Source organism: Pinus tabuliformis, chromosome 3_2 (genome assembly GCF_031772625.1).
Source record: "Pinus tabuliformis cultivar Carrire ecotype Pingquan chromosome 3_2, CPIR1, whole genome shotgun sequence".
Lineage (NCBI taxonomy): Eukaryota > Viridiplantae > Streptophyta > Pinopsida > Pinales > Pinaceae > Pinus > Pinus tabuliformis.
Genome location: NC_142302.1, coordinates 474,184,349 through 474,201,336, shown reverse-complemented (window position 1 = coordinate 474,201,336; position 16,988 = coordinate 474,184,349). Strand labels below are relative to the sequence as shown.

Genomic DNA, 16,988 nt, shown 5'->3' with positions numbered 1-16,988 from the left:
TTGGTCCCTTCTAGCCAATAGGCAAGGGGACGTGGCAACACGCCTTCGCGATGTGTAATAAACATTTAATTCCTCCAAACTTGGGCCAAATGAAGGGACGTGGAGGGAATGAGGGGGAGTGGCTCTGCGCGTGCAAGGAGAATGGCATTAATGTTATACATGCCTATAATAATTCATATAGGTGGGATGTCCGTACCTAGAGGGAATTGGAGATAATTTGGTTTGAAGGCCAAACTGACACTGGCAAGGACGCATTGCAAGGAAAAGAACAAACAAACACTAGGAAAATTATAGAGTACAAAAACACTCCACCCCTGACATTGTTGTGTCAAGGAAGAATGGTATCTGCAGTTGGTGAGGGGGTTTAAGTCTAGGAATTCTTCCTCCCAGTTGACTAAGCCACTTACCCGGAACGTGAACCATCTAGTCTTCAATCGAGGGAGCGAGACACCAAATGGCAATTTACTAAGTGGTTCAGACAATTATGAGAAAGCCTCATTTCATCTCATTTAGGTAACTACTATTTTGGAGTTGGGCATGTCCCTGTCGTGTCTGTATTTTGTTCATTCTTTCTCCAATCCTTTCATGGGACCCCCTTCCTCCTCTGAGTTTCTGAAGGAAGCTGGGAATTTCCTTTATTTGTTTAACATTTATTACGCTGGAAATGGAGCAAGGGGCGTGGCTTGAAGGGAAGTTGGCCTCGAATTTCTTCAGTGGCAATAATTGTTGTGTGATTAGGGTTAGTTAAGTTTGTTTTGTAGTTTATTGGGTGTATGTTGTTCTTAGTTATTGGTGTGGTTGGTCTCATGTTGTTATCCTTACCAAGTATTGGTGGAGTTGGGGACGGTTTGGAAGGTTGTTGGGTGAAAGATGGTGTGTAACACTGTCAGATGCCCCTAGCTTTGACCAATATAATGATTATTATCCTTCGACATGGGTTGGGAGGAGGTTGTGGCCCTGTCCTCTTGAAGTTGTGTGGGTTGGGTGGAGGTTGTGTCATCGTTCTCTCGGTCGTGATTTGAAGCCAAGCTGGTGCAGCGAGTGGTTGAACAAAGTAATTGGTGTTTGGAAGTTGGTAGAAGCAGGGGTTTGGAAAAGGCGTCAAATGATGTTCATCATCCTAGACAAGGTGCCCCTTTGGCCATCTTACAGACCACAAATTGCGCTATATCTGAGCACTTACAAGTAGTGGATTAGCAAAGAAGTTATCACAACATAGAATAGCTCTTATTTTTTAGTCCAGATCCCTTAGGTGGTATTCACAATGCTAAGACAGAGAGGCCAAGTGAGGAGAGGGGTGGCCTACTATGAGGAGGAGAGAACCTGCAAAGTAAGCTCTTTGTTTACATAAGGCTTTGTACCTATATACAAGGAGCAGATTCATGTGCATGTGTAGGAAGAAATGACCAGGTCTGAAGGGGAAGCCTCATCTCAAAGAACTTTCCTCTCAGATCCAAAAGTGTTGGCAAAGTGGACAAGATGGATCCCAAACATTGATAATACACGAAGCAGAGCTAATCAGTATATGCAGACAGCCAATTTGTACTGGCAACTGAAGTTCTTGGGGCACACGTTACTAGATAGTCAGGTGTTTAAGAGGGACATACTAGAAACCTTGGATCATATGCATGGACACATGAAACATTATGATTGCAAGTTAGAAATGACGGATCGCACGCTGATGAGGATTGAAAAGCATCTCGACATTCCTCCAACCGTTGTTAGACCCTCAACAAACCCAACCAACCCTATCCTAATAATTGGCTCAAATTTTAAACCGCTCCCTTGACTTTCTGATGGATTAAATTTATGAATTTCTTTTTGTAGTTGACTAAGTATATGGCCAAATAAGCCAATGTCCTAGTATAGGCTTGTTTGATATTGCTTTTTCTAGTGTCCAGTGGCCTCTCATGTCCCTTAGAATGGCACAATTTTCACCATGGTCCGATCTCCCATGCAAGAGACCAAAATGGCTTACAGAAACGTTTGATGTAATAACTTGATTTTGAAATTAATAAGGTTCACCTCACCAAAAAAATATTATTCATTTTTTTAACATATTTTCTATATATAGTTTCATTTACATATTGTTATTTCTCATTGAGTAAGTGGTTGAGTGGATGTTGGTGAACTTAATTATATATCTCAATCAAATATAACCAACCAACGTACCCCAAATACCATCATCAAAATAAAGAAACCATGGAGATATCAAATAATAATCATAATTTGTTTCAAATAATATATAATTTGTTTCAATAATATATTTTGAATATTTTTTTAATATTCTCTATATAATGTTATTTTTGGGGTGTTGTCTAATAATCATAAATTGTTTGAAAGAATATATTTTAAATATTTTTTTAATATTCTCTATATGGGTGTTGTCTAATAATCATAAATTGTTTGAAAGAATATATTTTAAATATTTTTTTAATATTCTCTATATAATGTTATTTTTAGGTGTTTTCTAAACAAGTTATAATGTTATTTTTGGGTCTTACCTAAATAAGTTATGGAGTGTTTTGCTAGAATTTTAAAGAATATATTTTAAACATTTTTTTAATATTCTATATAATGTTATTTTTGGGTGTTGTCTAAACAAGTTATTATTTTTGGGTGTTGTCTAAACAAGTTATTATTTTTGGGTGTTGTCTACACAAGTTATGGAGTTTTTTGCTAGAATTTTTTGGCCAAATCTTAATAATTTATAATTCATGCGATTATTTTTGGGTGTTGTCTACACAAGTTATGGAGTTTTTTGCTAGAATTTTTTTGCCAAATCTTAATAATTTATAATTCATGCGATTATTTTTGGGTGTTGTCTACACAAGTTATGGAGAGTTATGGAGTTTTTTGCTAGAATTTTTTTTGGCCAAATCTTAATAATTTATAATTCATGCGATTTAGGATGGGTTTTTGATTTTTTATATTGATTATGGAAAGTTTAGATGAAAAACTAAGCCAAAAACTTCTCCAAAATATGGAACAAATAAACCACCTCATTTTTCGTATACATACTTTTAAGATTCTTAAGAAAATGAATAATTTTTTCCCATTTTATTCTGAAAAGACATTTATAAGAACTCGTTACGACTTCCGCGGGCATTAACAAAACATAACAGGTTCGAAATTTTCAATTGGACTCTAAAGAAATAATTAATGAAAGAATTTGTCAATTTTCAGTGTCAGAAATTTTTAATGAAAGAATTTGTTAGTATTCGGTGGGTATTAGAAGTAACACAGCAGGTACAAAACGTTAAAATTGATCATAGTCTTCGGAGACACTCTGAAAATAAGCACTAATAATTAATGTGAAGCAATAAGCATCATGCAGATAATTGAAATTTGATTTTGCTGACCATAAATAGTGCACACATTGGCAGCCAAATAGTTCCATCAAAAGGTCTCATTGTGCACCCGCAAAATGTCCAAAATGATAATAGTGTTACCACGCAATCTAAAAATATGAGCTGATAAATGATGGCAAGCGATCAGGAATATGCAGATAGTTGTGAGGCATAAATAAATGCCCACAATGGAAGGCAAATAGTTCCATCAACAGTCCCCGTTGCGCACAGAAAGTATGATAATCCGTTGTACTTAGCAGATTTTGCTTCCATTTCCTCTTCAATCTCCACGGGCTCCACCACGTACTTGCAATCAAATGTCCATTTCATTACACACAGACCAAAATGGATAAGATTGCTCTCAAAATCATAGTCTCAATGAAATTCCTTCTTCTAGAGATGTTACTCTCACAGCTTTATCGTCAAGATAATGGAAGAAAAAAGGTGCAGTACATTTTGTTGTCTTTACCAACTTTACAATAAAAGTTGCACAGATGCACGTTGTATGCCGTTTATAGATATATATGTAATCTGTTAGTGGCCCGTCGCTTTACACCTGTCCAATTGCGCTTTTCATGCGTAGCCCCTTTATTCAGTGTCGTGTCCTAGCAGGCCCACACTGAACAAAAAGTGCACATTTTCATAGCTTTTCACCGCTCACATCATATAAATCAAAGCTTTCAGTGTTCCATTATTTCTCATGGCAGCTCTGCATTGTACTTTTCTATAAAATACTGCATTTTCCTCGTCTTTGGGTCTCAACATCTTTTCCATATCGTCAAAAAATATACCCTAGCATGCACCTAGCTTTGGTGCATACCTTGGTACATAAATCCCCTTCTCTCACTTGTAATCCTAGTTGCCTTTAATCAGCGTCCTTTCGTAGAATGCCCAAACTAAACAACGTCCACATTTCATAGTTTTCACGGTCCACAGTGTGCTTTCAGTGTCCCGTTATTTCTCATAGCAACTCAGCATTGTACATTTCTATAAAATACCGCATTTTCCTCGTCCCTGGCTCAAACATTTTATATATCGTCCAAACATATACCCTAGAAGGTGCACCTCATGTATTTGACCTAACTTTGGTTCATACTATTTGTCATAAATCTCAGTTATGATGCATTGTTCTTGCTTAAAAAGAGTAGCAAAACTACCTTGCTTCTATGATTTGTTGCCAAATAAGCAGAGAGTTACGTTTGAGCCGGCGGAGAGTTTCACCAGCTAAAAATTAACCAAAAAGAATCATTCAAATCAGACAGATACAGGATCATTTGCTCAAACGAATGGTTTGACCTTTCTCATTCCGGTTATCATCTCTATCTTACAACATCAATTCATCTTTCTCGAAATGAAATAATTGGAGCACAGTTTGCGCAAGAAGCATTGCACAGAAGTATTATTGCAAGTAAACTATTTAGCATTTGCATAATTAATGAAAATTATAAGAGCAGTTACCTGGCCATGGAGGATAAGCTTTGACAGAACAGAGAATAGAAGTAGCATAACTTTCAAAATGGTGCAAGGAACAGGACACAACAATTTACAAAAAAAAAGAACTTGCTTGAATATGCAAGCTTCCAACTTCTGATCAATAATCTATTCATGATTTCATACATAACAAGAAAAAATCTAGCACCAGACCCCATATACAATATCTAAACCATAACAATCTGCAAAGAAGATTATATCCGATTTTCCTTTGCAGTTGTTAAAGACCGATGACCGATAAGGTCAACAACAACCACGTAAAATTTTCATGTATAGGTGTCTGCAGCACAGACTCCATACAGATTAAGGCACACTGCACATTCACTTTGTCTAGCAGCACCATTAATACAGTTTATCTTCCAGTGTAGTTCCTTGATCATATAATTGATTTCATAATTGTGACCTTCAAGCAAAATCTTCAGAATGTATGGATAACCCCAACTCAAAAAACAATTTCTAACTGGCTGGTCATTGACACGACACCCTAACAAGCTGTCCTGTCAATGACAAGTCAGTCTTTGCCAGACATGTGCATGATGCTAACAAGGTGTGAAGGTTGAAAGTAATAGAAAGACATCATCTGCTTCTAATCACATAATGTGTTCTGTCCGTATAACAGAGGATTCCATAAATTCATTAACGCGTTTGGGCCTCAGCAAGTGAAATGGCCAATGCTAGCATCATCTGTTCTTCAAAACTCTCGGGGACCCCATAAGGCTGTGCATTAAAGGAAGGTGGATCAGCATAATTTTCAGTATTGTGAGGAACTTCAGGTGCTTCCCAAGGTAAGTCTGAAGCAGAGGGTACACTACTTGAAAAACTAGTCCCAACTTCAACTACTTCAGAACTATGATCAAGAACCCAATCAGACATTGAGCCTTGACTTCCTTCTCTTATACATGGAGAAAGTGCACGTCCGCTTTCTGGTGAAACCTCTATCCAACTGTCTGGTGCATGGGCCTCAGGTCTGTCACCACCTCCTATAGCCACACTGTTTTTATCCTCTGTGCATAACTGTTGTTGCTGCTCTTCTGTCTCTCGGTTTCCATGCCCTCTTTCCTGTATATCGGAGACTGATAATTCTGGCTCACTGTTAGGGTTATGATATATAACCTCCTGTCCCTCTATGCCACTACTTCCAGCAGGGTCTCTGGAACTTTGATGATTTTGAGAGCTTTGCCTTGCAGATGTTGAATCACTATTTAGTACTTGTCTTTCAGCTAGTGTTGCAATTGCACAGGCAAGGCCCCCTGTCACAGAGCTACTTGGCACAACCTCTCTAGAATCAGCTGATGTTGGACGTGACATAGTAGACTCAAGACTTTCCCCCAGCCTAGATGTTTGACCAGGTCTAGACGAAAGAATGTTTTCGAAGGAAAAAGAAGAGGGTCCCGAGATTCTATGTGCACCATGCTCCTGTGATCAGAAAATTACCATATAATCATGCTTGGCCATCCACTACTACAGGACATTTTCTTTGAAAGGAACTCATTCCACTACGACATGTTTGTATGCTTGTTTGCCTAAAATTGCTTTGTTGAGAGAAGACATGCAGATATTTATCTATATGCATGCACAACATGAATAGATCGTACCTGGATAGAGAGCCAAATAGCTTCCATAACCATTATGTCCTCTAGGTCCAAGTCAAATTCATCGTCCCTTCATGCGAAAAGAAAAAATGAAAAATTTAGCTTTTTAAATGTCAAATCATTTTCAAAAATATTTACTTCAAATTCCAATTTCCTGAAACAATAGAGGGGCAAAAAAATTTACAAGCAAAGGCAATATGCAAAATAGAATTCCATTGTTTGTCTATGTACGAAGCTCAGACTGTGCGATTATAAGATATATCAATCCAGCCGCTTATCTTCAGCAAGTTTTAATGCAAAAATACAGACAAGCCCCAAAATACCACTGGTTGCAGAGATGAAATAAATGCAATCACACTATGCATAGCAGAAATTATCAACATTCACTAGTATATCCCTACTGAATTTTGATTTTGGTTGGCAGTTGACCATGAAATGGTAGTATAAACCTTCATATAAAATAGAGCTGCTTGTGTTGGTAAGATATGATTGTAATGAGGCAGTAGAATTTTGCCTTAATTTCTCTTTAAATGGCTAGGTCTTCAATAAACTTCCAGAGATTGAACACAACTAAAATACTTGCAATGCGATTCAATAATTTATCATCAAATAGCAACGTATCCAATATCCAGATTACAGTTAGACTAGTGACTTCAGCAGTGTTCCAATGGGGAACATTCAATTCAACAATTAATGGAAGACATCCACAACCAAACCTGGTCAATTCAACACTCTATGAATCACTACCCCATATACCAAATTTCTATGATATAATAATGTCCTAAATTAACATTTGCTCCTGACCCATGGGCCCTAGTCCCTTGATTGCGCTGTGGTCGATCCAAGACTCCACTGTAAGACAGAACTCTAGGCCGCCTAAGGTGCCCCACGACGCTGGCTCAAATGCGTACTTTTCAAATGCAGGCAGTCGCAGTCACCACAAAATCCGTCCACGTCACAACTCGTTTTTTCGAGCTATGACAGGTTCGTCACAACGAGATTCCACAGACCTGCCGACCAATTTCCATCCCGAGTTGAGGCCCAAATCTTCACTTCAATCCTTTAACACACAGTATTGTGGTGCATCTGGCTTACGTAAGTGATTTTGGTTAAAACCTAGGGTTATGATTCTGTAACTTAAACACAGCGTCCCTAAGTTAACAAGAGAGATTTTGTTCCAGTTGACACAGATCTTTGCTGCTCAACAGGAAATGAACATTTTGTGCCCAGATCAACAGAATCCATAGAACTTCGCTTTGATACAGAACACGAGATTACGTTGCTTCAATTGCTCACTGTTTCTTTTAATCAATGACCACCCAAGAACTCTTATGCCCAAACAAAAATAAGAAGATCCTTCGCTGCCTTCCAGAGACTCCTGTACCAAATCAATTACTCAAGAATTTGTTGCCTCAGATAGGACTATGCTACACAGAGAGAAAAGATAGAAGTGGTCAACTATGGTGGAATCTTTCACCACCAAAATTGACAAGAAGGAAAGGGGTCTTAAAGCCCTCAGAGCTAATGCTCAAAAACAGAATGAAATGATCCACAATGATGCTCCAAAATAAATCCAAGTCTCCTTTATTAATAGACTTCCTTGAGGAGTTTCATTCTCTTAAGTGGTTGAGTGTGTCTTACTCAAAACCCCCAGATTTGGGTTTTTTTGCCCAACTTACCCAAAACTCGCCCACAATGGGGGTTTTGGAGTTTTATCCCCTCTTTTTAAGGACTACAGGTTACAGGGACAAATAGGCTACAAAGTCCATTGGTCGTGAATTCGTTGAGGACATCACAGTCCCCCCTGCCCGAAATTGTTTGCCCTCAAGCAATTGCAAATTCAGGTGCTGCAGAATCCTTTCCCCTTCCCATGTCACATCCTCTTCTGGTAAATTCTTCTATCTGATGAGGTACTCCGGAATTACCCTTCCCCTTAACTTATTTTTTCTCGAACGGCCATGATCGTTTCTAGAATCAATTCCAATTGTCCTTCCTCATCTAATGATGGCAACTCAACAGAGGTGATGACCTGTTGGTCTGTAGCCTTCTTGAGGCACGACACATGAAATACATTGTGGATTCTGCTATCACTCGATAGCTCCAACTCATACCCCACTTCACCCACTCTTCGGAGAATTTTGTAAGGCCCATAAAGCCTTGGCTTCATCTTCAATCGAGAGTCTACAGTCTTCTTGAGTGTAGACTGTCGATAAGCTGCAATCGCAGGAAAACAAGATCCCCTACCTCAAGACTGCGCTTTGTCCGGTGCTGGTCTGCGTACATCTTCTGTTGATTCTAACCAACCTGAATATTCTCCTTGAGTAACATAAGAATGTCCTGACTCTCTTGTATCCAATCCTTGGCAAGAGGTGCCTTGTTGTCTCCAAAGATTCTATCAATGAAGGAGGGTGCCTCATAACCATGCAGAGCCTTGAAGGGTGTCATTCCAATGGATAAGTGGCACGTGGTGTTGTAGCAATGCTCTCCAAGGTACAACAACTTGATCAATGCCTTCTGCTGACCTGTCACATAGTTGCGCAAATACCCTTCAATCCATTTATTTACAATTTCCATTTGGTCGTCAGTTTGTGGATGATCGCTGGTGCTAGGGGTTAATTCAATTCGAACTAGTCTGAAAAGTTCCTGCCAAAATGCACCCATGAATCTTCTATCATGGTCGTTGACTATGTTCTTCAGCAACCCATGTAATCTGAATACTTCTTTGAAGAATAGTTTTGCCACTTGCTTGGTCGAGTTATCTGTCAAGATAGCAAAGAAGTGTGCGAATTTAGTCAAGGAGAGCATTAGTTGGTAAGGTTGCGATGATAAGGATTGTGGTTGCAAGGGATGTGGTGATGACTCGATTGCACTATGGTCAATCCAAGACTCTACTATAAGACAAAATTTTGGACCGCCTAAGGTGCCCCACGGTGATGACTCGAATGTGTACTTTTCAAATGCAAGCAATCATGGTCCCCACAAAATCCATCCATGTCACAATTCGTTTTTTCGAGCTACAACAAGTCCTCGTCTTGGTTTACCGACTTGCATTTCCAAATATGTCACAATGAGATTCCACAGACTCGCCGACCGATTTTTGTCCTGAGTTAAGGCCTAGATCTCTGCTTCAATTATTTAACTCGCGAAATTGTGGTGTGTCTAGCTTTTGTAGGTTATTTTGGTTAAAACCTAGGGTTATGATTCTCTACATAAACGTGGCGTCCCTGAATTAACAAGAGAGATTTTGTTCCAGTTGCCACAGATCTTTGCTACTCAACAGGAAACGACATTTTGTGCCCAGACCAACAGAATCTGCAAAACTTCACTTTGATACAGAACACGAGATTATGCTACTTCAATTGCTCATTGTTTCCTTTAATCAATGAACAAACCCAGGACTTCGATGACCAACCAAGAACCCTTATGCCCAAACTACAACAACAACAACAAAAATCCTTTGGTGCCTTCCAGAGACTCCTGTACCAAATCAATTACTCAAGAATTTGTTGCCTCAGATAGGACTATGCTACACAGTGAGAAAAGATAGAAGTAGTGAACTACGATGGAATCTTTCACCACCAAAATTGACAAGGAAAGGGATCTTAAAACCCTCAGAGCTAACGCTCAAAAACAAAATGAGATGATCCACAATGATGCTCCAAAATAAATCCAAGTCTCCTTTATTTATAGACTTCCTTGAGGGGTTTCATTCTCTTAAGTGGTTGAGTGTGTCTTACTCAAAACCCCCAGACTCGGGTTTTTTGCCCAACTTACCCAAAACTCACCCACAATGGGGGTTTTGAGGTTTTATCCCCTTTTTTGAAGGACTATAGCCTACAGGAATAAATAAGGCTACTAAGTCCATTGGTTGTCAATTCGTTAAGGACATCACAATGATGTAATGAAACAAGGCCTAATTGCAGATTCATCACTCACAACAAACAGGAGTTTAACAAAATCATATACAAAAAACACAAAAAACTTGCAAATGATATTGATCAATACAATCTGCCGAACAAAAAGATTATTTAAGTCTTCAGATTTTTGTTTTGCTTTCAATCGTAGTTTGCACTTGTAAATTGTTGGCAGAAGTCGACTAGATATCAAAATCAAACACCAAGTTCAAATCACATTATGGTGTATGGTGATAGTCTACCAATAGTTAATACCCTGAATTTTTTGAACAAGGATTTACATCTGGACAATCAAGAGCAAGGAAAACTTTTCCAAGCATAAAATCAACTTGACCTTGTCCTCCATAACTTCTAAAATGGTTTTGAACAAGAACTTTAGAGACTGATGATTATCACAACCTATTTGTGCTCTAATACCAAAAATGATGTGGATTAAGCCCTTTCTATAACTTTGATAAACAAATTGATTCAAAACAAATCCCCCGTTCAAGCCCAATGCCAGATGGAATGTCAGACTTAATTTGTGTCACAAGGTTTATTTATAACCATTATACCTTGAAAATACATGGTCCATTTTGCACTTTTATGGGCCTTTCTTATCTCACCAACACAGAGGAAGACCATTGGAGTTCAGTGGCAGTTACAAAGTGCAAGAAGTGGAGGCCATGCACCTTGTTCTAGCTTCCTAAGCACTTATCATCATCTGGGGCAAGGACGAAGGTGTGGAGGATCATTGATGGCTTCACGGGGACCTTTCTTGCATGGGCCTTTCTTATCTCACCAACACAGAGGAAGACCATTGGAGTTCAGTGGCAGTTACAGAGTGCAAGAAGTGGAGGCCATGCACCTTGTTCTAGCTTCCTAAGCACTTATCATTATCTGGGGCAAGGACGAAGGTGTGGAGGATCATTGATGGCTTCACGGGGACCTTTCTGAGACTGCAAGAATAGATGATATGAGTAGCAAGGGAGCCATAGAAGATGAACATCCTACATCAGAAGATTCCTAGAGAATGGTTTATGGAGATACAAGAATCAAACACAACATAAGGAGATAAATGCCTACCTTATCTAGACTCCAAAGCATGACACAATATAGGTAAACACATTAACGGGCATCAAATGTTGAACACCCTCTTCAAGGATGTTGTTAAAGCATGTTGAACACAGGAAGAAACTCCTCTAGAGGAGTTTCCACACATTAGTAAGCATATTTCACCTTTTGAGGTATTTGGGGGCAAGGATAGTAAGATACATTGTCCAAGGCTTTTGACACATATTTGGAGGAAAGCTCTTTGCATGAAGAGGTGCCAGGGGCATTATGAACCCCTTTGGATGCATTCAGAGGCAAAAGGAGCAAAACATCCCACATGGAGGAACCCTGGAACATGACATGTGGCAACTAAAGGGTTAGAGAAGGACACTCTTGCTTAGAGTGATGCATTTGGCAGCAGAAGTGTTTGAATAGTCAAGGAAGGTATCTTAAAGAGGAATGTTCTACTCAAAGCATATGAAAAGGATGATATTTATGGATTTAGTCAAGATTCTAGACCCTAAAGGAGGGACGTCCTCCTCAAAGGGACAATTCAAGCATGTCCAAGGGGAATTTTATGAGACATTACACATTAATTGAGACATGAGTCACATATTTGGAGCTATCACAAAGGAAAAGGTGACACGTGTCAACTTTTAATTTAATCAAGTGCTCTAACGAGGAGAGCCCTACTTTTAGGGCTTCTAAGTCGCACTTAGTATTATTTTATGAATTAGGTTGATATGAAGGATATAAACAAATGAGAGATTCATCTGCCAGGCATGGTTGGAGTTGTGGGAGTTCCCTTCCAAGGTTTCTTGAGGATCTTTTGGGAGGAACAAGCTAAGGTGCAAGTTCAATGTGAGGTTTTCCATCTCTCTATTTTCTTTTTCATGGATGACTAAGGTTTTGCAAGGATTGCCATGCTGAAATAATCTTTGAAGGGTTGTCTTGCTCCAACATGAAGATGTCGGGATTGAGGTGAAACCCTCCCTAATACCTTATGTAACATTGGATAACTGAAGGATTTTGATGATTTAATTTTCTGTCTAGGGCTGTTCATTCTGTGTTTGAGAGTTGTTTTAACTAAGGAAGAAGATTATCTGTGGTATTTTATCATTCTCTTGGGATGAAATTAAATGTGAGGATATGATATATTGTTGGCTGTTCGTTCTATACAACAGCTGTCCTATACTTTGTCTATTTCATCTTGGATTTCATATTGTGGCTATTTCTTTAATTGTTCATACAGTTGCATGTTATTACTTGGCTGTAATTTCACGGTTGTAATCATGCATCTTGTACAAGGGCTCTCACTTGTCCCTGCATAACCTGAAAAATATGTTTTCAACTAATTATGGCATAATTATGTCTTCCCCATTATATTCAAACCCTCTTGTTCCTAGATATTGACTCTATAGCTCAATGGCTTAGGCGCTGGTCATGGCAAGTTCCACTGCGCCTTTATTTCTAAAGGAATCATAAACAATCTTTTCTAGGGTTTCCCCCACTTGTGCTGGAAAAGAACCTTATTAAAGCGGGAGGAAGAGTTGTTGTGGTGTCAGTGTGCAATATTCCTAAGTGCCTCTAATGTTATCCTTCTTTGAGCAACATGAATATCTTTGAGTGACATGAATATCTTTGAGTGAAGGTCTGAGATAACAATAACCATCGGATCTAGGGTCTAATCCTAGTAATCAAATTGAGTCAAAATTCAAGGTGTCATTATAGATTCATCACTCTCATTAAACAATAGAGTTTAATGAGAATCACATGAAGAAAATAAAATTGCAAATGGTATTGATCAATATGAACTGCAATTACATAGCCAATTTTCCTGACTATGCAAACTTTTAAATTCCAAATACATATCAACAGGGTAGGAATTACATTTCCAAACTAACCTGACTGAAATCTGGACTTTGTCTGCTTACTCTATGTCAGAGCCTTACTTAAAGAGTGTACAAAGAAAGAATGATAAATACATTGATTCATTTTCTGAATTTATTACTCGGCCTTAATTAAAGCAGGGAATCATAAAATGAGGGTAAAAAAGTACACCTGTATTCAGTTACAAGCAATGTCTTTTGCAACAGCCTCCAAAATTTAAGCCTGCCGTTATCACAAAAGTTGACCTATCTACCAATCAAAGATTCAAACAATTGAATGGAAATGACATGTTGAGTTGAAGTTGATTTTGATAGAGTGGATGTCCATGTTGAATTACTTAATCAAGTCTACCAAGGTCAAGTTGTCGAATCATTTAGCTGAGTTAAAGTCAACCTGAGTCCCCAGTCAAATCATCTATAGACTATAACAATGTTAATATCGATCCATAAAAGTCAAGTCAACTGATTTAATTTAATGTCGATACTAGGACACAATAAGCCTGCAACTTTGAATAATTGAAGGAGGAAATTCTCGTACTACAACAGAGGAAATTCTCTTTACAGTTGCTCTGCTGCCAACTACCTATTATGGTTTCAAAGCAACTGCCCTTGCAATTGACTTGGTGCAGTCTTCAATAATTGATAACATTCTTCAATTAATGATATAGTGATTTTCTGCGAAAGTTTATCTATCTTTGAGATCCAACCAATCTTTATATGTGACAAGTTTGACACTTTTTCTCTTCATCAAGCACTGATGCCTTGAGAGTTTCAACTTCACCTTGACGACATTTCCTCCCATCATTTATTCTGGCAGCAAATACAATTTGAAGGCATTTCCTCCCATCTATTCAGCAATTTGAATAACCAGAGACATAATATCTCAGCTGTAAATTCTTCCCCTTGAATTACTTTGTTGATTTGGTGCTTGTGAAGACTAGTGTTGCGAAAATCGCAATATTATCACAATAAAATTGGAAAATAGCGAATTTTTTGAGTTAGGCGATATTATCGCCCCATTTTTACGCTATTTTTTCACAAAAAATCGCGATTTTTTGGGAAAAAATATTTCAACAACAAAAATAACCAATTAAACCAAAAACAAACAAACAAACAAACAAAAATTGAGGAGGAGCAACAAAGGGAGGAGGTGACACAACCTACCCAAGCTACCCCTATCACTAGTAGAGAACGTGGTCTACCTCTTGTAACTCCTAGTTCTTCAACTTCTAGAGCACGGCAGAGTCCACTGCCAACTCCACCGGCATCTACATCTAGAGGGGCAAAGGAAATCAGTAGTATTAGACTTTAGTTATTTGGTTCATTTCATTGTATATGACATTATGACTCATGATATGAGATACATTATTATATTTTTTGTTGATATTTTTGAGGATGAGTTGGGACTCAGGAGTCAAGACTTACTATTCAGGACATGATTCACTGTTATGTGTGATGTAGCACTAGAAATGATATTACACATCTTATATATAGTTCTATCATATTTATGTGTCAATGTATTTATTTTATGTTGTAGATACTTTAGATATTAAAAAAATTGAAAAAAAAAATGAATATTTTTGTATTTTACGATTTTTTCCAGATTTTGTTACGATTTTGTTACGATTTTTTCCAATTTTTTCCCCTCGCCGATAATATCCCGATAACAATTACTACAACATTGGTCAAGATTCCCCTCACCTAAATTATGTTGTCGATTCATTGTTTGTCATGATACCAATCATTAAACTTATGATTCTCTTGTAACATCTCCTACACCCATCAACGCACTCTATAATGTGCTAGACAAACTTTTCATGCACCTCATATTTTCACATTGTGATATTCATCACATTGATGAGGTTTGCAGCGGGACACTTTGAGCTTTTGGATGGATTTGGAGGGTACACAATGCACAACTTTATGGAGCCTCTTCTCTTCTTGAGAGATGATTATTTGATGGTCATGGTCGGTGGTCATGGTTGGTGGTCATCATGGTTTGGTGCTACTTTCATGCCTTTATTTAAGGGATCACTCTCTTGACATATAGATGATTGCTACTTCATGTGTCATACTTTCTGGAGCATCCTACTGAATATGCACCATGGTGTTATTGGTTTGTCACTAGGAGGGAGCGTTCTAGATGGTCCTTTTTCATTGAATGTGGGGTGGGAAAATACTTGATGTTTGACAGAGGTAGTATCTTATGTTCCTTTTCCCATGGATTTGAATGTGGTGTGGTGAAACAATTACACAGCTAAACGATGAATGTGTCAACAAGTTCTTTAATCCATTAGATGGTTGAAAGTGGCAAACTCGACCTTTCTACCATATAGCCTAACCAAAGTAGTTGATTGTAACAAACTAGTTCTATAATCCCATGCAATATTTCATCACTCCATTGGCCCAAGTCAATAGGCACTAATCCAATATCATTACATTTCCTTGTTCCCCTCTTCTTTATTTTCCTTTCTTTGCCATATCCATTACCCCATTTCCATTCCCTTCCATATACTCCATAGGCCCAATAGGTCAATAGGCACTAGTTCGATATCATCCCATTTCCTTTTTCTCCTCTTTTTTATTTTCCTTTCTTTCCCATATCCATTACCCCATTTTACATTCCCTTCCATATACTACAACCTTGTTTTGTTAAGGCTTACTGTTCAGCTTCACCTTGAGCCTCCACTCCATTCCTTAGCAATCCTACCTTAGGGAAGCCTCCTTTGTGTTGGAGGAGAGTCAACGTAAAGTGCGAAGAAGCAATGCTAAGGTGACAGTGGGCAACCTTAGTAGTTGATTGTAACAAACTATTTATATCATTTCATGCAATACTTCATGAAGCCATTAGCCCAATTGGTCGATAAGCACTAGTCCAATACCCATTCCATTTCCTTGTTTCCCTCTTCTTTCTTTTCCCTTATTTCCCATATCCACTATTGCATTTCCATTCCCTTCCATATACTACAACCTTTGTTTTATTAAGGCTTACTCTTCAACTTCACCATGAGCCTCCACTCCATAGCCTTAACAATCCTACCTTAGGAAAGCCTCCCTAGCATTGGAGAAGAAACAACATGAAGTGTGGGGAAGAGCTTCCAAGGTGACAATGGGCAACCTTACTTAGTTACACAAAGTTAGAACTTTGGTGCTTGAGACTACAAACTTTGTGGGTGCTAGATTTTGTTGTAACACTATCAATTTGCAATCAATTCTCACCCGTCCTTTGGCAATGTGTTCTCCACAAGCAAGATATAGGGGTGCCTTAAGTTGAAACCCCAAACATGTTTCAATTTGGAATTTTCTCAATGGCGTCATGTATTGCTTCGATGTATTTAAGTTGAATATCGGAAAATATAGGGAAATTATTCATACAAAGTCTTCCAATGTCATTAGTTGCATATTCCCTATAGATGTACCACCATTCAATTAACAATCTCGATTTATCCATTCGTGCATTAGTGAAAATGCATTCCAAGCGTTATTAAACAAACCAACGTCTTGATGAAAAATAATGAAAGTTGGCAACCCAGAATTCTCTCAAACATGATCCAAAAAATTGCTTGCACTCTATTGTCCAGTAATGATCCTTTACATGAAACTAGAATGACCATCTTATTGAATAAATCAACAATGACCAGATAGCAATCATTGTGTTTGTGGTGTGGATGCCTCCAATGGGAGTGTCACCAATGATTACTTGCATAATCACATACTTCC

The 16,988-nt window shown here is 38.2% G+C and overlaps 1 protein-coding gene across 1 annotated transcript in view; it reads right to left on the bottom strand.

Annotated features, from left to right (window-relative positions):
• Nucleotides 1-5,369: 5,369 nt before the first annotated feature.
• Nucleotides 5,370-16,988, bottom strand: part of LOC149181356 (E3 ubiquitin-protein ligase DA2L-like) — a 28,698-nt gene continuing 17,079 nt past the window's right edge. Inside the window, exons 7-8 of the mRNA XM_089416582.1 lie at nucleotides 6,437-6,503; nucleotides 5,370-6,257 (exon numbers count right to left, since the gene is read on the bottom strand). Coding sequence (XP_089272708.1) covers nucleotides 5,478-6,257; nucleotides 6,437-6,503 — 847 coding nt within the window. The 3' untranslated portion in view covers nucleotides 5,370-5,477. The remainder of the gene's footprint in view (nucleotides 6,258-6,436; nucleotides 6,504-16,988) is intronic.